General features: G+C 37.3%; 1 protein-coding gene and 1 long non-coding RNA gene across 3 annotated transcripts in view; both read left to right on the top strand.

The window, feature by feature from the left end:
* NDUFS4 (NADH:ubiquinone oxidoreductase subunit S4) overlaps window positions 1-18,630 on the top strand; it is a 55,859-nt gene extending 37,229 nt beyond the window's left edge. For both annotated transcript variants that reach the window (XM_050947170.1, XM_050947171.1), the window contains 3 exons: window positions 10,301-10,473; window positions 14,477-14,550; window positions 18,414-18,630. In XM_050947170.1, the coding sequence (XP_050803127.1) occupies window positions 10,301-10,473; window positions 14,477-14,550; window positions 18,414-18,517 (351 nt within the window). In that variant the 3' untranslated portion in view covers window positions 18,518-18,630. The remainder of the gene's footprint in view (window positions 1-10,300; window positions 10,474-14,476; window positions 14,551-18,413) is intronic.
* Window positions 18,631-18,847: 217 nt separating this feature from the next.
* The window catches only part of LOC127048067 (uncharacterized), an 89,610-nt gene continuing 85,714 nt past the window's right edge, over window positions 18,848-22,743 (top strand). Inside the window, exons 1-2 of the long non-coding RNA XR_007773544.1 lie at window positions 18,848-18,935; window positions 22,504-22,543. This is a non-coding gene — a long non-coding RNA (uncharacterized LOC127048067). The remainder of the gene's footprint in view (window positions 18,936-22,503; window positions 22,544-22,743) is intronic.

The following is a 22,743-nucleotide window of genomic DNA, read 5'->3' on the forward strand; positions in this document are numbered from 1 at the left end:
ATAGGCAAAAACTTCTTTAGATTATCTATAGATGTAAGGAATCTTCACTTTACATTACTTGTATACATTGTAACATTAAAATATTTCACTTGTAAATGACCAAAAAGTTGTTAATGCAACCATGTCTGTGTCTGACTGAAATTCACCTTCAAATCCATTAATTCTGTCTTTCTCATAAGCTAGTAGCTGAATATTGCAGTACTAAAACAGAAATGTATTTTTAACATAATCATCTGTTTTTTCTCCAAACTTAACTTTTCATGTTTGTAAATGAATTATGAATATACAATTGGTGTAAAACATATTCTTCTGTTTTATTGTTCTTTACATAGCAATAGAAAATTAAAGGCAAAGATACTGTATATGACATGTCTAACTTCAATACCTGTTAACTTCTTAGACCTAGATTTTTCTCTGTTGCATCACAAAAATTGCATAGAAACACGATTTATGGCTGTCAGCAACTTGAGAAGGATAAACTCTGAAAAACACAACTCTAACTAGACCTTAGCTTGACCATAAGGCAAACAAGGAATAATCAATAGGCTATATTAGTGTACAGGTTTTAAAGAAATTGCAAAAAGTTTCTAATTGACTAATCTAAATTGAACAATCATACTGTACATACAATAAGTTTGTTTTATTTTGCAAGATAGTATTCAACTATAGCTTTCATCAGTGATGGTTAAACATTGAAGCTTTGTTTCTTTATTTGTATGGAGAGAAATGACTGACATGACAATCAGAAAATAGAACCTTCTAAAACGTTAAAAGCTTAAAAGTGCTATGCACTAATTAACGAAATACAGTAAAAGTTTAAACTGTTAATAGCTGCACATCCTTGATGCATAGAACTGCAATATACTAACACTGTATAACCCAGTGATCCCCAAGGTGGTGCCCTCGGGCACCATGGCACCCACCGGGGCATTTATGTGCGCCCGCCTAGTGCCCAGCAGGGGAAACGAGCCGCTTTCCTGTACGTGACGGAGACAGAGAACTCTGGGGCTGCAGGCTGTGGGCGCCGGTGTTTTCTGTCCTCACGGCTTCTCTCCAGCTTCTCTCTCTCCTCTCTGGATTCATATATTATGTTATATTAAATATGATGTTTTTCATATTATTTAATGTACAAATACAAAATAAGCCTTGAAAAATCGTTGGTGCCCACCACACTCTTCTGAAAACATGAATGTGCTACTGGCCACAAAAAGATTGGGGACCACTGGTATAATCGTTCTCTATTTTGTACCCTTTTAACTAGGGTAACTGTGTCCATTTTTTTTTCTCCACTACCTGCTGTATATGGAAATTGTGCACACTATTTGGAACTAGCTTTCAACATTGAAAAGCTATGCATATTATTGCATGGAAGAATTACATCTCACATTACAGTTGGGGAAAACTTTTAACATTCTGGCGGGTTTCTTATAATTCCTAAAATTTAATAATGCCTCTTAAACAGAGGTACAAAATGCCTCCTTCAACACCACTGCAATTTGTAATATTTGATTTAGGTTTTACTTCCATTCTCTGTTCTCTCCCAAATTTTAAAACTGTTTTACACATTGTAGCCAGGACTTACTACAGCAGTAGGAATTGCTTTCTTTATTGTGAGAGAAGCGAAGAATGAAGAGCACATGTGAAAATAAAGAAGGGTCTTGGCTTACATGGGAGTAAGGTCTTCTGGGAATTATACTTAATTGAAGTGAAACAGTAGTATTTGCTGCTATTGACAATATTGGTCTTTAAAGTTAAAAATATCCATTTTCACTTTTTGTTCCCGCTAGCTCCTGAGGACTCACTCAATGCACTACTTTTTGTTTAAATAAGAGTTGTGCAAGGACCTGGATAGCTTACTGAATTAAATTCCAAACCTTTGAGTTACGACTTTATACCTAGCTATGAGTTGTTCACAATTGCATGAATCAAAGAGGTGATGATTTTAAAAACATTTCATTATTGTGTAATTATAATAGACTTTTAATAGACTTTAAGGTCAGAAGGGACCGTTATGATCATCTAGTCTGACCTCCTGCACAACGCCGGCTACAGAATCTCACCCATCCACACCAGTATCAAACCTGTGTCTGAGCCATTGAAGTCCTCAAATCATGGTTTAAAGACTTCAAGATGCAGAGAATCTACTTTTGACCATACTCCACACTATATCATCTGACATAAATTAGCATTAGAATTCTCTGATTTTTATAGGTTTCATCTATATAAAATGGAACTACTTTAACATGGTGCAGTATGATTTCTTACAATCAGTACTTAGAAAAGACCGTTTAAGGTCATCTGGTCCATATTTGGACCAATTTATACTGGTGGATGCCTGGGAATGGATGCAGAAAAGGAAATGCCATAGGGCTCACTGTTGTCCAAAGAGGAACAAAGTAAAGCAGAACCTACTCAATTTGTCTTGCTTCTGATTTATTTCCTATGAAGTAATGACTTGATATGTTAATATAAGCATGACATCTGAGTGATTTGTTTTTCCGGAGTTTTGTCTGACTGCTATTATAGTCTCATGAGAGGGAGATAGTATGTCCTTTTTTCAAAAAAAAAAAAAAAAAAAAAGTGTGTGTGTGTGTCTGTGTAAAACACCTGTAAACTTCAGGGGCCATTACATGAGCCAACAATCCTATTACACAAAGTGCTGCTGGACCTTTAATGGAAATAAGTGGTTGAGACCTTAGTTTTGCATCTCATCTGAAAAATGGTATTTTAAGCTAGTGCCTGTGGGTTACTGGTTAGTACTGTCACTTAGGCAAGACTCTCACTTACTGAGTTGCCATAACCACTTCCTGTAGCACCTATTTGTACCTTTTTGCTTTCCCATCTAAGTACTGGTACAGCCCAATCTGTTTAGTCCATGAGATCTAATAGAAGTGCAGCACAGACAATCAGAAGTGCAAAGTGAATATTTTGTCTAAAACTCTCGGCCTCAATTGTTATAACTTTGTTAATCTGTAGTGTATATAGAGTTGAAGATTCAGTTAAGGGAAACAGAGCAATGTTGTGTATGACTGCTCCTTCCTGGTCTCTTGCTCTTTTGATTATTTGTGCTGTACTTCTGCTAGATCTCATGGAGTAAGCGGATTGGGCTGGGGTCATTGCTTAGATGGCAAACCAACAAGGTATAACTAGGTGCTACAGGAAGTACTGATGGCAATTAAGTAAATTTAAGCTTTCTTCCATCCCGTACCTTTCAGTTTTGACACCGAGAAAAAATGTCTTTTGTTACAAATACTGGTGGTAGCAAGATAGCAGTGGCATACTGCCAACAATTGCAGATGATAGGAAGCTAGGAAGCAGTGTCAAATCACTTCAGCTATGTCACTGTTATCTTTCTTTGTGTAAACCCAAGTAATGTTAAACAATATCCCTATTTCCATTTATTTGGAAATTCATAATCCAGAAACTTGGCTATTGTTGTCATTCTTAACCACTATACTTTTTTTGTATTTCACTGTGATATGTTTGTTTTTATATGTATATATACTGCATAGTGTATATGCATAATCTAAACCTTTTATGGTACAGAAAAATGCATATCACTAAATTTGTATTCTACAGCTAATAAACATTTTGGTGTGTCTTTTGGCAGAATAAATACATCTTCTATAGATGATACTTCTAGAAAGAATATTCTGTCTATTCTTAATATTATGCTTTGAAACTAATACAGTTTATAAGATGTTTTGTAAGGTGTTCTGCTGTGATTTCCCCACCACCATTAAAAATGCTGTTTCATTATTCTAAACTGGAGAATAAATTCTCACACTGAAGTTCCAATGGCAAAACTCCAATTGACTTCAGTGGGAGCAAGTTTGGGCGCTCTCTCTCATAGACTACAGGCCTAGTTTTCTATTTTTTTCCATACAGTTTCACAGAGATTCTCTTCTTTCCACTCAAGTAGCAACATTCATAACTTCTTCCAGGAATTAGTCAAATCAGGCTGATGCAATTTTTCTTTTTAATTTCACTAAACTTATCAGACCAGTTTTAACAAAACTGGAAAGCAGAATTGTAGAAATTAAAAATGATTTTATTTCAAAATAAAGATTTCATTTCCTTTTGCTTTATTCTTGCTGCTTCGTGATTCCTGGCAAAAATATTTGAGCGCGAGATCTCTTTATACCTCGTGTGGAAGTAGGTGGAACTTACTACTTACATTTCCAGATACTTTATTTTTAATTTCTAAGACACAATTATTCTATCCAGCAACAGACTGAAGCCGTTATACTTTTTAGAGCTTGCCTTGTCTGATGCAGTTTTGTTGAATATACTTTGATACTTCACTATGAAGTTTATCAGGACTCCGAAGGAAGCAAAATATTTCAATTTATTTTTATTTTTAGTACTGTCTTTAAACAAGTCTTTAAAAAAGAAAGACACTTATGTAAATATCTTTTTTTGTAATTTTGTCACAGAAAACCAGCCTTTGATATGTACATTTTTCTGTGAATATAGTGCAGTGTATAAATAAGGTAGTTTCCTGTGTTCAGATTAAAGCATGAATTTTGAGGGGACACCATTTTGCACCCTTCTCTTCCCTTCATGTTTCCCACTTGAGGTGAGAATTAATGTATGGAATTAATGTGAATCTGCAGTCAAATATGTTAGTGGAATGTTTTTCAGAATGGTAATCAAACATGCCACTGTTTGCCATTTTATTGCTTTCTCTCAAGACAAAACAACGACAAGTGATACTAACCAAATGGTCCAGGGAAAGGCATGTTATACTCTAGTTTTGGAGTGACTTTGCGTGCCAGGCTTTTTTGTTTTTCTGGTTAGACAGAAAACAGAGTAACTGTTATATTGGCATATGCATTGAAACAGGAGAGGGAAAGACTGCTCAAAAGGAGTGGGTGTTTGCAAGCTTCACTCAAACCAGATAACTGCTCAGAGACCTCTTCTGGATGATGACTGCTCCTTTAGCATATGCTTTGTTAGGGTACATCTACACTGCAATTAAAAACCTATGGCTGGCCTATGCCAGCCGACTTGAGCTTGCAGGGCTCAGGCTAAGGGGCTGTTTAATTGCAGTGTGGACATTTGGCCTCGGATTGGATCCCAGACTGTAAGACCCTGCAAGGTGGGAGGGTCCCAGAGCTCAGACTGCAGTCAGAGACCAAATGTCGACACCTCACTTAAACAGCCCCTTAGCCCAAGCTCCATGTGCCCGAGTCTGCTGGCATGGGCCAGCCACAGGTTTCTAATTTCAGTGAAGACATGCACTTAGTGAAATAAAAGATATTGCAAGAGGAACTTCTATCAAAAACAGATTAGAGCCTAGCTGACAACTCCCACATCTCTCACAGACATGCTCTCCAGAGTCTCTTTTGTAGATTCATCACCCTTCTCTCTTTACTTGAATATTTTTCACTTTAAGCAAAAAAAAAAAAAAAAAAAAAAAATTATGTAAACATGAAATAAGGGACTAGTGAAGGTATAGACTTTAATTTTTCTGCTATAGTACTGTATTTTTCCTTTAAAATATAATAGTAAAGTCATCCTGCTATGAATATTTAGATGGAGGAACACATTATGGGTAACGCATGTTGTCCACAGAATTATTATAGTAATGCAAAAATATTCTCTCTGCCTTAAAGAGAGTGCTGTGTTCCATGCAATATGGAATTTCCAAAGAGCAAATATGTTCTCCCCCCGTTTATGTCTATATCTATCAGATAAATGTCTGCCCATATTCAGCTTATTCTGCTCCATCTTTCTGCTTGTGCTTCACATTGATTTATTTTCTTACATTTGTTTCAAAAGGACCATAATGAATTCCAGAAATGTGCATGTTCTCCTCACCTTTATTACAACCCAAACAACTTAAGAACAGTGAATCAAAACTCTTATTTACAGCAGCTACATAATATATGCAATTAAAATTGCCCAATGGCTTGTTTTTGTGTGTTTGTTTTGATTTAAACTTAGAAAATGTATTGCAGAGGAAACTATGATTTTATAGCAAAACCTGATGCAATTTATTACTGACCTGTCAAAACATATGGGGAATTGGGGGAAGAACAAACTCTCTTAAACTCCTGTAAAGTGCAGAAGTTTTATAACAAGTGTAAACTGTGGAGGTTAAGTAGAGGGGGCAACCGGAAGTAATTACTAAGGCCAGTGGCATTTCTGTGGTTTAATACAGGCAGAAGCTAATTATTCAGTTTTTATTTCAGTGAAATGATGCCAAAAAGGAGGGTCCTGCAGAGCAGCTGCACTCCTTCAGTATTGCCCTAATTTACCACAGACGACTGTCACAAACAGAACTTTTAAACTTGATATATAGCCACGAAAGTAAGGAGCCTTTTGTCTGGAGTGCATGCAGAAGAACTCCTTTATACAAATCAACCGGCAGATGACGGACAATGATGAAAATTTGATTCTTTGAAGTCATAATGGTCATTGAAATGTGTGAAATTCTGGTATTGAAAAGAGAGCAGCTAGCAAGACTCTAAATCCTGGGTGGCTGCTGGAAGCTTACTGGGAGGTTTTTCTGCATTTTGACATCAACTTCCCATTGCTTGTTCCCTGCTTCCTTTAATTAAAAAAAAAAGGGGAAAAGTTAAACAGTAGATATTTGATAGCAGCACTTCACACAATTTTTTCATGTGTGTACGAGAGTTTTCACAGTGGAGAGATGAAACTTGTGCACACCTGATTCATATGAGCCAAAAATGCTTACTTTCAGAAATATTAATAATATGTTAAAAAAAAAATGTTTTGCTCTCCTCCCTTACCTCATTAGTTTCTTTTTTTCAAGACTGTCACCTTTGGAGTTTGCTGTAATAGTGGGATACTTTAGCAGCCCCCTCAGAAATGAAGTAGGTCACTTTCATGGTGAATTCTACTTTCATTAACCTTCAGTCTGTGAACCAGTTTTTTCCTCTTTGGATTCTGTAGCTCATCAGTAGGAAATGATACAAGTGTTCAACGGCCTGGATTTTCAATACTACAAATCTTTCTAAATAGCATAAATGAAAAAGAAACATCTTTTTGATTCGATAGACATTAAGGATTTTTGAGGAGGGCTAAAGATAGACATTACCAAAGTTTATGATCTATTGCAATATGCTGTCAAAATGATAAACCTTTTTTAAAGTTATTTTCTTCAAAAAAAAAAAAAAAAAGAAAGAGAAAATATTGTATATTCATCATGCAGTACAAGTCCTAATTTGTGTGTTTTGTATGGTCAGATAAATAACATCAACTAAAATCTGATCCAGTTTTGCCAGCCTATTTAATTTTAACTATTGAACAGTTCATCTCTTTAGTCTCAAGAGTTCTCAGGTTTTTTTCTATTTTTAATATTTGCTACCTTTATTGTTTAAAAAACTCTAACACTAAGTATATTAATACAAAAGCAAAAATTTGTAAGAAGCACAATATTAAAAAGAACGAGAGCAAATTGAAAATAGCTGTCAAAAACATCTTTGTTTTGGAGAGTTTGTTCACAGGTAATTTCAATGAGAACTTGAACTCAGAACAAAGCACTGAAGACACAGAGAAAGTTCAACTTAGTGCAGCATAGTTCTTTTCAAGTATTATATTGTTTTAATGGAATCTTGGAGCGGGAGCTTTAGCCCATTGAAATGTCGCTTAAAGGACAGGTTCTTCTGTCACTAGCTGGAACCGTGTGGATGAAATGATCACAATAGAGTGTTGTAATGCATTTTAAAAGTGTGAGAAATCAGTTTGTCTAGACTAAGAGTGCGCCTACAGGGAATAGGAATTTTAGAGCTTCTGTGCTCTTTAGGTGTCAAGTATGTGATAGATGCCAAGCCTTTTTATTCCATATCTTTGGCAACAGCTCAGCTATGCTACAGTACCTTACATGTCTACTGCAAGCAAAAACAGTGATTCTATGTCAAGACGACTTGGGCTTCAAAATCCAGAAAGTCATTGTCCTAACAACTGTCTGTTCAATTGCCAACTTTAAACTGGGGAAGATATCAATAAATAATTGCTAGATTCCCAGAAGGCATGGAAACTTTAGCTATAATGAATCAGAAGTATGGTGAGCTAGCAACATCATATAGCTATTTCAGTGTCTTAAAACAGGCAGTTTTTATTTGCACTTTGAAAAGATCTTCATAGGATGAATTGCATGCTGCTAGGAAAGTTAATTTTATTGTTTGAAGCCAATCAAGTGCCCCAAAACTGTGACTTTTTTTTCTTTCAGATAAACTAGACTGGACATTTATTACAAGAAATTTACAAATACAGTAATTACTGTGTTCTGAGGACAACATAGTGCAATTTTAAAATCATATTCAATATATGCCAGTTTTAAAATTATTGCATTATATGCAATACTTCTGTGTTCTTTTTGGTGTGGTGTTTAGGGCTGTGGGGGGAGTTTACTATCACCAAAAGAGAGAATTTAAAAAGTGTCCTTAAGTTTATTGTAATCTCATTTAATAGAACACCTTTTTATCCTGGAGGATAGCACTTGCAAACTGGATAAGCCATAGATTTGGTAGATACAAGAATTGTTTAACCATCGTCACTGTAGATGAAAAAATTAGTTACACCCAATTTGTGAGTGTCAAAATAAATCACAATTGTGAAAATGGCAATACTAATGATATTAAAAATGCTTTTCATTGTACAATTTTTGTAACTATCTTTGCACATAGTAGGATCAATATTATTTCATCAACTATAGTGTTCAGTTTCTCTGTTGCCCGTACATACTTGCCCCCGTGTGTGTGTGTGTGTGTGTGTGTGTGTGTATATATAGTATGGTTTACTACTTCGTTTCTATAAACAGACAAGCCGTAACAGTAAAGCCGCACCTAATTTTTGCTGCAGATGAAAAAGTATTGGGTTGGTTAAGCACAAAATTTGTTGCCAACTCAAATAAAAACTTCAAAGTATTTCTTTTTTAAATTGTAGTTTTGAGATTTTAGCAGAATTAGAAATGCCAGTCTGTTAGAGTATGTTTTGTGTACATGTTGCAACATTTGAGTAATTGTTAGTGGTGGTTTTTTAATATCATGGCTAGACTGGTATTCAAAATAAACATTACTTGGGCTTAAGGAAAACACTTATGATTAAGTTGTTAAAATATTTTGACAGTTTGCTTTAGGTATAGTCTGAGCTCAAATTTTACAAGTTGGAAACTTCCTGTGTTTTTCTTTTATTCTGATTTAGTTATAAATGCAGGACAAACATTTCACTCTCACTCCCTGATTTAGTTCAGACAGACTGATCTAGTTTATTTTGTGAATTGATACAAAAAATGAAATTCCTCATTTCTAGGGATGATCTGGTGACAGCATCAAAAGCTTCTAAGTTTGTCACAGAACAGAATCCTATGAAGCTGGTAGCTGAAGACTTAAACCCAAAATGACTTGTTTGCCTCCTCAATTCAGGTCTTGTCACCACTGGCAAGATTAGTTCAATATGCTCGAAGTTCAGCTGCACATTTCTGGACCTTCACCAGGTGAGCATTTGTCCCTGGAGAGAGACAAGGAGAAAGAGTCCAAGAAGCTCCCATTGGCATTAAACTTAAAAGTATCTGAATTCATGAGTTGTTAGCTGGTTTCTTTCAGCAGCTTTGGATGAAGAACTTGATGATCCACTTTACTCTGTTCAGCAGGTGTCACAGTGCTAGGATGAATTGACATGGTAGTTATATTTAATTGCTGTTTAGTTTTTAAAGTGTGTTCATTTCAGTTATATCCAGAAAAATTACTCTCACCAGTGTCTGTCTCTCATGAATAGATTGCTTCCTTGATTATTATTTTTTTGTCTATTTTATTTTTGTTACCTGTTAAAACTTTGTGTCTCTTTATGGTCTTTATCTAGTGTTTTACTGTTGAGTACAGTTAAATCTGGTTACAAGACAATAGCTTAATTAGCTGCGGCATTCTCCTACTAACCTCTTCCACTAAAACTTGTAAACAGTTTTGCTTTTTAAATTATAAGGTTCCTGCAGACTTTTCTTCCCCTTATAAACAAAAAATATAATCCCAAAACATCAATACAACAAACACTGCATGAGCCTTAATGAGAGATTTGCCAATCAAAAATGTCAAACAGAATACGTCTTTAAGTGAAATGAGTCATAATATCAGAAACTCATCAAATTGAGCCTGCTGTTTGAGGAAAGATGAATTTACAGGGTATACCTTCATGGGGGGGGGGTAGTTTATTATAAAGGAACCTTCTAAAATAAAGAAAAAAACTGTGTGGAAGGTAGTGAACATTGATATTTATATTAGCTTCTTTAATAGAGTAGTTTTAATCAAGTTGCGTTTTTTTTCTCTTTCTGTAGGATATCACTCCTTTAACTGGCGTTCCAGAGGAGCACATAAAAACCAGAAAAGTTCAGATTTTTGTCCCAGCACGTAATGCCATGCAGGCTGGTGTCAACAACACGAAGAAATGGAAGCTAGAATTTGATACCAGAGAGCGCTGGGAAAATCCTTTAATGGGCTGGGCATCTACGTGAGTCTGATTTTGAAATGATTTCTCCTCTCATATCTGCGCAGATTTGACTTTGAAATGTCCTTTGTATCTGTAAATCTGTGTATTTAACCATAATTATAATAAATGGTTGATGGGTCACGGTGATCATGATGAAATTTTAAACATAACAGTACATATGCTGCTCTCTCTGTTAGCATAAATAGGTTTAGAAACAGATTTAGATTGCATTGCTCCAGGCTAGAAGAGGCTGGAAAAAAATCTTCAGTTTCCTTCTCCACCTAATTTAAGTGTATGACCCAAAAATCAAAGATTATGTTTACATATGCAGTGTAGTAGCAAGTTGCAGTCTCACTGTAGTTGAGGGTCATTAATTACATCTGCTCCTAAACCCCTCTGAATGGTCCATTTTAATTAGCCAAAACTTCAGATAAATGTATCTAGTTCATGAACAGTCTTTTAAAAATATTTCTTCATAAGTATTTACATCACTTTACTCACTTTTCAAAATTATGGCCTATTGCTTGGTTTGGTATGCTTTAAGATGTTTTGTTGACTTGATGAAATAAAAATTGTAGCAGTGATAACTGTACAGTATCACCTGCTAAACAGTCTTGTCCCCGTTTTGAGCCTGCAGAATTTTTATAGCATTTCACAGGCACTTGTATCAGTGGTTTCAAATTTCATAATTTATTAGAATTTGGCACACTTCTCCTAACATCACTGTAAATTGCCACTGAAATATCATTTGCTACAGACCTATTCTGAAAAGTTAAAATTTACACATTGTCAGCAAAACTTGTTTCAATATCTCACCCATTCCAGAATTTTTTTTTGAAACATTGGAAAGAGCACAGTTCACATTAAAGTTTCCCCTAGCAATTATTTTATATTACATTAGAGCTTAGTACCAAAGCGACCGAAACCAAACCCTTAATTACCTTTGTCCTGTGTGTTTAAAAAAAACACACCTTAACGTTGAAATAGTATAGATTGTTTATTGTGTTAGCTCTTTAATGTTCTAAATCCAATCACAAAATATATGCATAATTTTAAAAATAGTCTATTTTAAAATGTGTTTTTATTTGAAAATTAACCTTGAGCTCATGTCTGTTTGCTGTGTTTCATTTCCTGTACACTAGTTGGTACGACCAAAATCTATATCAGCTCCCTGATGCCCAGTGTAGCAGGAAAAATATTGAATTCAGACGTGAGCTCTTAGGTGGTAGGAGAAGGAGAGAGTGATTACTAACCAGCATATTTTAATACAAATGATTTTGAAACGTTAAGCCTATAAATGTAGTCTATTAATGATTTGCCGTCTTAAACAGCTCCCCTCAGACTCCATGTTTTTCACCTGTTGGGCTCTGATAATCTTAAACCAGTTTTTAAGGGCATCAGGCTCTAATAATAATGTAATAAAATATGATTAGACTGATTTCTATACTGTACATAACCATTGAATTGTCATCAAATGTTTCAGAGTGGTAGCCATGTTAATCTGTATCGGCAAAAAGAACGAGAAGTACTTGTGGCACCTTAGAGACTAACAAATTTATTTGGGCATAAGCTTTCGTGGGCTAAAGCCCACTTCATCAGATGCATGCGGTGGAAAATACAGTAGGAAGATATATATGTAAAAATACACACATACACCCCCTCACACACAGAGAACATGAAAAATTAGTTCTTGCCATACCAGCTCTGACAAGACTAAGCAATTAAAGTGTGCTGTTATCAGCAGGAGAAAAAAAAACTTTTGTGGTGATAATCAGGATGGCCCATTTCAAACAGTTGACAAGAAGATGTGAGTAACAGTAGGGGGGAAATTAGCATGGGAAAATAGTTTTTACTTTGTGTAATGACACATCCACTCCCCATCCCTATTCAAGCCTAATTTAATGTTGTCCAGTTTGCAAATTAATTCCAGTTCTGCAGTTTCTCGTTGAAGTCTGTTTTTGAAGGGTTTTTTTGTTGAAGAATTGTGACTTTTAGGTCTGTAATTGAGTGTCCAGGGAGGTTGAAGTGTTCTCCGACTGGTTTTTGAATGTTACAATTCTTGATGTCTGATTTGTGTCCATTTATTCTTTTGCGTAGGAACTGTCCGGTTTGACCAGTGTACATGGCAGAGGGGCATTGCTGGCACATAATGGCATATATCACATTGGTATATGTGCAGATGAACAAGCCTCTGATGGTGTGGCTGATGTGATTAGGTCCTGTGATGGTGTCCCTTGAATAGATACATGGACAGAGTTGGTAACAGGCTTTGTTGCAAGGACAGGTTCCTGGGTTAGTGCTTTTGTTGTGTGATGTGTGATTGCTGGTGAGTATTTGTTTCAGGTTGGGGGGCTGTCTCTAAGCAAGGACTGGCCTGTCTCCCAAGATCTGTGAGAGTGAGGGATCATCCTTCAGGATAGGTTGTAGATCCTTGATGATGCGCTAGAGAGGTTTTAGTTGGAGGCTGAAGGTGACGGCTAGTGGTGTTCTGTTACTTTCTTTGTTGGGCCTGTCCTCTAGTAGGTGATTTTTGGGTATTCTTCTGGCTCTGTCAGTCTGTTCCTTCACTTCAGCAGGTGAGTATTGTAATTTTAAGAATGCTTGATAGAGATCTTGTAGGTGTTTGTCTGAGGAATTGGAGCAAATGCGGTTGTATCTTAGAGCTTGGCTGTAGACAATGGATCATGTGATGTGGTCTAGATGAAAGCTGGAGGCATATAGGTAATTATAGCTGTCAGTAGGTTTCCAGTATAGGTTGGTGTTTATGTGACCATTGCTTATTAGCACTGTAGTGTCCAGGAAGTGGATCTCTTGTGTGGACTGGTCCAGGTTGAGGTTGATGGTGGGGTGGAAATTGTTGAAATCATGGTGGAATTCCTCAAGGGCTTCTTTTCCATGAGTCCAGATGATGAAGATGTTGTCAATGTAGCGCAGATAGAGTACAGCCAAGAGGAAACTCCCTATTGCAGTTCTTGCCATTCAGCCTTTGGCTTTCTCAGTGATCCACCTCCCACTTTCTTAAGCACTTGCTGTCTCAGAAAGGCAGGATGCCATATTAGGTTTTGTGCTCCAGTAGTGTTACCCCAAATTTCTTCCTAGAATTGCTGTTAAATTTGCAGGTTAATCGATTACCATGTAGCTTTATTCCTTTGTCTTCAGTGCTCTAGACTGAATTTTTATAGCTGCTAAGTGGACCCATAGTTTTTGGCTTGACCCACTTATTTCAAAAATCATTTTGTCACTTTGTGACTTTCAGAAATGAGACTAAGACAACTGATCTACAAGTAACAATTAGCTTATGGTTTGGGGCTTCTGAACTCTATTCGTTTAGCTCAGAGGGCTTCTGGACTTGTTTTATTAGGGTACAGATGGCTTCTGTTGTATTTAAATGCTGCTCTGGAAACACTTGAATGTGGAGATCATCGCAAACATAACTGTGTCAATTTTCAGGCAGTTCTAGATGCCAGTTTGTTCAGGTATTCTCTAAGTATTCCTGGCCTACTTGCTGTGAAGTCCTGCTTTCCCTTCTGCAATAATGTAGATTCACAAAGCAAATAGGGTAAAGACAGGCTCCTTGTCTCTTTACATTGTTCAGTATTTACATCTTTCACCTTTTCAATCCCTCAAAATCCGTCTTCCTTTTTCAAAGAGTTTTAGAATTAAAAGGTTTTCATAGAGCACTGGTTGCTTATGTCATTGGCATATGCTTAGGAACTTACATAGTTACAATTTTAAAATTCTGAAAATAAAATCAGAAGTTTAACACAGATTGTTTGTTTGAAATACAAAGAAAAATCTTCCCATGGGAACATCTTTTAATACTGAAATTAAATCCTAACTTAAAAGTAAAAGGACTCAGGTGGCTCTGATTTATTTGAAGATGATGCATTTTCTTCATGGTGTCTTTAAAAATGTATACATAAAGTGACATTAGGTTAGACTGTGAGGTGCAAACATTATTATACAAAATGCTTAGTGTTACACTTCAAATATATATTAATATTTTGTGTTTTACATCTTACAGTGCTGATCCTTTGTCCAATGTGGTTCTAGCTTTCTCTACTAAAGAAGATGCTGTTGCCTTTGCTGAAAAAAATGGTATGTATTTGAGAATTCTAGGTCATGGCGGTATTTGTGTTTGAGTCCGTTTTGTTTAGATAATCTTTACTTTACCATTTGGGAAGAAAAGTTACATTTAATAAAGTAAGCAATAGTGTTTTGAAGCTAACATTCTTTAAGTGCCAGTTTTAATTTTGATAATTACATATTAAAAATCCCTCTTTAATTATGTAGTTACCTCATAGTCAGTAGCAGCTCTGAAAACTTTTGGTTGTTATGTATGCCTCCTTATGAATTTGGGAGATAGAAAGAACCCCGATCACATGCTATCAAATCCTATTCTTGACTCTGCTGTGTCTGACCTTGTGCGAGTCACTTAACCTCTCCCTCAGTCTCCACATCTTTGAGATGTTTATTTCACTGTGGAATTGAGAGGCTCAGTTCATGTTATGTGTGAGGCAATTAATTTCTGTTTGTTAGAAGGCACTAAAAATGCAAGTATATTAGTAGTAGTCATTTTTAATTTTGATTTGACAGTCTAATGGACTGCTCATATGCATTAATATAAGCACATGCTTAAGTCTCTAAAGGATTTGGGCCTTAATCTTCTAACAGGCCATTAGAAGTACTATATATATAGTAAGCAGTCTACAGTTTGTTAAATAACTTTTCAGACCTTTTTCTAACAATGTCCTTTGCAAGTGGAATTTGCAACTACACAAGGAATTTGTTCCATTACTCCAGCTTTCCCACACAGCTCTGCCAATGAACTTCATCTTGGCCTACAAACGATTACTATTTTCAGTCCTAGGCACCTCATGAGTAGGGAGTGCCTGTCAGATCAAATTGGTGCCAAATTATGTGGTATTTATGATGTGTGCACACATGCAGGGAACTAGGAGAAGCCCTTCAAAGAGATTTTCACTTAATTCCTGTCACTACAGGTCATAACTTGTATCTCCGGAGGTGAAAGGCTAAGGTATTAAACCACAATGTTGCCTAATCTTTCTCCGTTCAATGTATTTCTGAATTTAGAGTGGTCACAGTTCAATTAAAAATAAACTGAATTAATTACCCTTAAAAAAATCTGCCTGTTTCCATTGGGATACACAAATTACCATTTCAGAAAAAGTTAAAGAATGCAGTAGTTTTCATTCAGTCATCACAGCACCTTCATCTCCCTCAAGGGCTGCAAGGTATCCAGTGCTGTATGTATAAAGTATTGGATAAAAGATGATAAGCAAAGCAGGAAATCAGGAGAACCCAGAGCTGCCTTAATGATAGCACTTCTGTTCCACTGCCAGGTTTTCAGCTTAATAGGTGCAAAACCTAATAGAGGAACACATACTTAATCATCTTGTTAGAATGAAAGTCAGGCTTAAACCCATCTCCTTGCACATGCCTAGTCTCCACTCTCCCCCTGACCTTTTAATCTGCGAACTTGAGTATGATGCCTGACGTTTACTACCGCTCAGTGTGGAGGACTGTGCCTACCAATTTACCTTATTTGTGCCTCAGTGGCAGTGGTGCTGATTCAGCCTTTAGCAGCATGTAGGGGATTGCAGGATCAAGGCATAAAGCCTTGTCTAAACACAGAACCTGCACCAGTTTAACTAGGGGTGTGATTTAAAAAAAAACCAGTTCAGTTAAAACAGTACAAACCTCCTGTGTAAACATATATATCTATTTAATACCAGTTTGGTTTGCACTAATACACTTCCCAATGCCAGTAAAATCAATATAAGCTAGGGTAAAATCAATAGAAAGTGTCTACACAGATGTTCGTACTGGCTTAAGTGATTTGATTTTAACATCACACCTTTAGTTAAAGTGGTGCAATTTTATGTGTAGCCCTTATGCCTTCAGACCTTATTAGTTGAGGGTCTTAACACAGGCAGACCTGGAAACTTAAGTTTTATTTATATAAAAATATTGTGTGTGTGTGTGTGTGTGTGTATATTTATAAAAAAAATAAATTAGGGAACTGACTATGTACCCAAGTTTATAATTTAATTTACTAGAGTAATTGCCACAAATTGTTGGTCCGAACACTAGTTTTGGTTCAGCTTAGAAAAACCTGAGGAGATTCAGCAGATATCTCTTCTCTTAACAAGTATTTATGAATGCGTTTTTTAAAATAGAATGAAATACTGTCACAGAGTTGGGGGGAGACAAGGCCCTGCACCCCCCGGCTTCCTGTGATTGATTGATCTCAGCCAGCCAGTAAAACAGAAGGTTTATTTAGACAACAGGAACACAATCCAAGACAGGTCTTGCAGATACAGACAACAGGATCCCCTCAGTCAGGTCCATCTTGGGGGGTCAGAGGAGGCCAGGAGGTCTGTCTGGCCTCCCCTTCATCTTCCCAGCCAGCTCCAAACTGAAACTCTTCAGCCCCTCCTCTGCCTTTGTCCCTTTCCCGGGTCAGGAGGTCACCTGATCTTTGTTCTCCAACACTTTCAGTTGGCATCTTTGCAGAGGAGGGGCCCAGGCTATCAGGAGACTGTGTGTTGGACATTCTCTTTGCACACCCTTGCACACCCCTTCCCTCTAGGGTTCTGCAACAATCACACAGCCTTATCCCACCACCTAGATACTTAAGAAATGCATAGGGGAAACTGAGGCACCCACACACTATTTAGAGAAAATACTAAGAACATTCCCACTTCGTCTCACTCGCGTATCTCAAATATATCTTACATATAGGATAAGAGATGCTTAGAGCAAATGCAAGACTGAGATTCGCTCAAAGGAGCTTTGCACAAAAGTGTATTCTATTCTCTCTGAATGGCACAAAGCTAACTGTATGTATACATTAGTACTGCCATGTTATAAATGTTAAAAAGGTTCAGAAGTATATGTTAATATTTTGGGGTTTTTTAATTTTCTTTTTTAATTTAACTTTAAGGAGGAAATTTACCCTTTCATTGGCATCAGTGAAACTTCTGCTTCTGTAAATTTCTAACTTAAAAATGGAAGTATTTCAACTGTTTAATGATTGAGTGAAATCATGTTGCAGAAAGGGAGCCCAAACTTCATAATACTAAGCATTGTATGGGCAACTTTCCAGATACCTAATCTGCATGTTGATTTACATAAACAGTATTGTCCCTATCTCCACTTCTGACCTTTTTAGCATTTCCCTTGCAGAACTATCATATTACTCATCTTTTAATGTTTTATTCCTTTCTCTCTCATCCCCATTTTATTCTGTGTGTGTGTGTATGTATAATTTTAACATATATACACACACACACAAACACACACACACACTTTCTTTTTACTCCTTTCTATCTAGCTTTGATTACTTAGTCTTCTTTTTCATAGCCTGTTTTCTCCCTCTTTCTCCTTCGCCTTGCAAAGTCTCCCTTCTCTGCAGATTTTCTCCAACCCCCTTTCCCTAGGTCTCCTTTATCTTTCCTCACATCACCCAGTCTCTCCTTCCCTCCCTAATTTGTAATTTCTCCTCTTGCTGAATTCCCCCCAGCCACCCTCAAAGGGCACATGCATTCCCAAAGTCTTGGTGTCTCAGTCTGATGTAAAATATAGAGATGTGGATCCATGAGATTATGGGACTATATACCTCACAGTCAGTGCTCCTCTTTGTGCTTTCCCACTGAAATAATGCCCCAGGAAGGAGCAGTGAAAGTTGAAATATGCAATATCTGAGATCTGACAAACCTCAGAACAGGCGTAGGTCACATTTAGGGCTTCTCTATGTTATAGCATCATTTTCTACTGCTGATTACAAAAGAATAAGTACCTATATATTATATATCAGAGGTGTTTATATTTCTTTTCTGTTAAATATTTAAAGTTTTAATTTCTATTTCTTTGTTCATTTGCTCCATATTATATGCTGTGTGTGTATTGTTTAGAATTCTCTGTGTGTTTTTCCCCAGGCTGGAGCTATGATGTTCAAGAGAGGAGGATTCCAAAGCCTAAATCCAAGTCTTATGGTGAAAACTTTTCTTGGAACAAAAGAACAAGGGTGTCCACGAAATAGGTTGGCATTGGCTATCTCTCTGTCTGACTGTGAATAAAGTCAGCTGTGCTGTATTTATAGTCCATGTATAATACATCTCTTAATCTCCTAATAAATTTGACCTTTAAACTACAGATGCATCTTGTGGTGTCTATTTAAAATGTTTTTGATGTCTCCAATTGAACCTGTTACAGCCTTCCCTATATAGAGAGGAGATTTGGGGTGTTCATACCTCTAGGAAATTGCTGTACTCGGAATCCATTAAAAGGAATGTTTGAAATCAGCTGCAACATTAAGGATTGTGGCTTGCCTTTCATAGTAATTTTGTAGTTCAATAAGTTGTTTAAAATCACTACCTTTTTATGTAGACGTTCTGTTAACAGGAACTCCTCTGTTTTTGTTGTCGTGTACAGGAGAAATTCATCAGTCTGACAGCATGGTATGGCATGTAGAAGTCAGTATCTGCTTATTATTTAAGTTGTTTGGTGGAACTGCATGTACTACAAGCTCCTTTCAATCCAAATTAATACTGTGCTGTAAATGTGACTTCCTAGAAGCATTCATAATCTGAGTAACAAGCTAGCATTGTGTAATTGTGTTTAAAAATATTGTATAGTCCTGTGAATTTGAGCTGCAGTCTCAAAGATCAAGATAGTAAGCCCTCCTGTTTTGATATACCTTCAAAGTACAACTAGATGGGAAATTTTAATACTTAACTCATACTTACAAATTAAATCAGAGTCGTAAGGTAGCAGCTATAAGGTGCTCTTGTAACATTAAATATATGCTAATATACCTATTTTATCACACCTAAATTTTACTTTAATAATATAGAAAGCAAATACTTACCTAAACTGAGGGTTCCATAAAAATACTACACGTTTCAGCAGCCTTACTACTAAAACATGTAACCCAGTGCTGTCATGGTGCATTATTTAATTATTAGAACGTTTTGTCATGTAGAAATCTATATTTGTAGTCTTTGACTTACCAGTGTCTTTTATTTGCCCTTTATTATTTTTCAGTAATTTTGTAACTGACAAATTGAGACATCAGCAGATAGTCGCTGATGAGACTTATAAGTGTTGGTATAAAACTTGTGTACAACAAAACAGTTTACCCTGAGTCCCACAAAAGAGTGTTCAGACAAGTTCCATTTTTCAGATGGCTGCTGCTATTTAAAGGACAAGACACTTGAAAATGGTTCAATTGCAATCTACTGGTACACTGACCAAAGGAAAGCACAAACAAATGTCTACAGTGATTCAGACTCCGTGATATTCTTGTAGTGTCCCTATTTCACAAAAGTGTCCCAGTGTGCTGGCTGACATTTATTTAAAACATTGTTTTTTACCCAATTTCAGTATAATCAATTGGCTGGCTGATGTTGCTGCCTTCTAAACACAGAAAGCACTCATGTTCCAGCCACAGCGTAGTTCATTATCTTCCTATTGCATTGTGCATGCAATGATGTGCAGTGGCATCTGAGTTACTCCAGAAATCCCAGTGTGCACCAAACTGGAGTCTTGAACAGCCCAGATTCCATTGCATCGCTACATCTTTCAACCCGACTAGCACTCTGTCCTCCACCAACAAGACACGGGTAAAAAATCCATCCCATAGAATCTTTTGGTTTCCTTTCACAAGCCAGGAACAGCAAGATCCAGCCTCCACGTAGTGGACCTGGGGCTCCTGCTTCAGCCCTTGTCAGTACACTCTAGCCATCATGGGCTAGATTTTTTTGTGTGTGTGCCTAAAATATGCAGATTGGCACCTATTGGGGTTTCACCTGGTTTTGATGAAGTCTTCAGTCATTCTGAAGCCCAGACCCTATCCATTTTCTCCAGTCATATTCCCTGCTTTCTTTTCCTGCATTTGGTTGCAAGCCATTAAAAGTTACAGAGCTTAAGTGTCTCAGGAACAAAGACACTGATCGTGGTGGGAAGCCAGTTATTAGCTGAGCCTGCCACTATACCATCACTCCTTACATTCAGCTCAGCAGCATTTCTCTGTATAGAACACAATAACTTTTCAGTGCCACATTTGATCAATTTGAAAATGTCAGGGAATGTTCCAGGCATCAAGGACCAGAACCGTATATTTTGGAGAAAAAGGAGGAAAAAAGGGGGATAGGGAGGCATATGAATACTGTGCTTGCTCTTAGCAAAGCGACAACTTCAGGCACATCTTTTAATTGTCAATAGATAGACTTGTTCCTAGCACCCATTAATGCCTTTCAGCATAACAATACTCCTTAAAATAGTGTTTTACATATTGACATCCTGACTGACTTATCATGCAGCCACAAAATAGAATCATGGCTTTTGGAGGAAGGGGGAATGGAGGTGTGCGCACAGCCCCATCATGGAGGGGCAAAATGTGGGTTCCTAGTATGGGGGGATGGGGAATAGGACACACATACCCCCTGGTGGGAAGATTGGAAAACTTTCATATGGGGTGGAGGAACAAAATGGCCCTTGCATTGGGGGAAGGTGTGAATTGTGAGGAGGAAGTGGTGGGGCAGATAGTTCCTTGCATGGTGAAGGGGGGAATAAGGGTGTAAACAGAGCCCCTTTTATAGGGGCAGAATGGGGGACCCTTGAATGGATATTGCAGAATAAGGTCACAGAGCCCGTACTATGAAGAGAATGGGGGACAGAAGGACCACACAGACCCTGACATTGGGGAGAGGGAATGGGGCACAGAACTCTGGTAGAAAAGAGGATGGAGGGGAGAATAATGGGGTGGCACACAGAGCCCTTGCATTGGAGGAGGTTTGGGGACCCTGGAATACGAGGAGGGCTTATAGGGGGCACAAAGAATCCCTGCTGGTGGAGACTGGGAGGACCAGGAAGAAGGGGGATTACACAGCCTATCATGGGCGGGAGAGGAAAATGGGTACACAGAGCCTCTGCTATGGAGGGCATAGAGCAAAGTGAGTGGTGAATTGTCTGTAACTTGAAATCAAGGACTTCCAGGACTTAGCCAGAGGTGGTGGGCCTATTGCAGGAGTGTGGTGGGTGAGGTTCTGTGGCCTGTGATGTGCAGGAGGTCATGATGGTCTCTTCTGGCCTTAAACTGACTCTGTGAGCATGCACATGGAACCCCTGGCAGAGGGCAGATTGAAGGAGTTGCAGGGAGTCTCTGAAAACAGGATGGGAAGGTGGCACACAGGGAACTTGTGTGGGAGGGGAATAGAGGAATGCAAGGGGCCCCTGGTTTGTGCAATAAGCTCAACCTTCAGGGTGTCTGCCCCCCTAATCATAGCTATACTCACTAAGGCCTTCAAGTTCTTTGCTCTGCCATGTGGGACATAAATTTATTTTCAAAATCAAATTGGATATAGGAGCCTCATAGGAAGAACTAAGCACAATCATAATGTTTAGAGATAGGAAACACCTTTTAGATAATTGGCTCCATCCCCTTGCTAGTGCAACATCAGAAGATGGTTTGCTGTATGATTCCAAGTTTGACCTCAAATTGCACCAGATTATATGACTATGGCACCAAATTGATGCTAAAACAATGAAGAAAAGGACTCCAGTTCCAGCTGTCTCTGTATGAAGTGTAGTTCATCTCTTCACTGAACTGTGCATTAATTGCTCCAGAAATTCCGGAGTAGATAAAGACTAGATCTAAACAGGTTACCTGTCATACATCTGTAACTAACTGAGTAAAGTTGGGTATTCTCAACCAGGAGTGGTCATCAGTATGACCTGTGAAATCTAGAAACAGGCTTGGGGATTCCCAAGAACTACCCAGTTCCTTATCAAGCTGTGTCTCTGAGACAGACAGTATAATAGACTAGTCAGGCTTTCAGAAAAGTTAATTGTAAGTGGCATTTTTTGTTAAAAGTTGGTAAGTCTTTTTAAAGATAATTAGGGTGTGCGGAATCCAAATATGGTTGTTACCAAGCTGTATGTTGTGTATAAAGACTTCTACAAAGAGGAGAGAGTAATACATGGAAATCGCTGAAGTGTAACTCTTTTTGTTTTCTTTTCATTTAGGATTAACATACTTCAGTTTGACCTTAATGAGCTGTAGGATGTAAGTAAAGTGACCAAAATGTTATACAACCATGAAAGATGTCTCTTATAACTTGAGCATTAGCATCTTAAAACAAAAGTATACAAGCTTATTTAACTCTCAAATACAATACGTAATCTGAAAACATCTGTTTTAAACAGGTGAAAATATTTTCTTGATTAAACATTAAATAAGCATTTTTATATACACAAGTTAAGCAC

The sequence above is a fragment of the Gopherus flavomarginatus genome, chromosome 3 (genome assembly GCF_025201925.1).
Source record: "Gopherus flavomarginatus isolate rGopFla2 chromosome 3, rGopFla2.mat.asm, whole genome shotgun sequence".
Taxonomy (NCBI): Eukaryota; Metazoa; Chordata; order Testudines; family Testudinidae; genus Gopherus; species Gopherus flavomarginatus.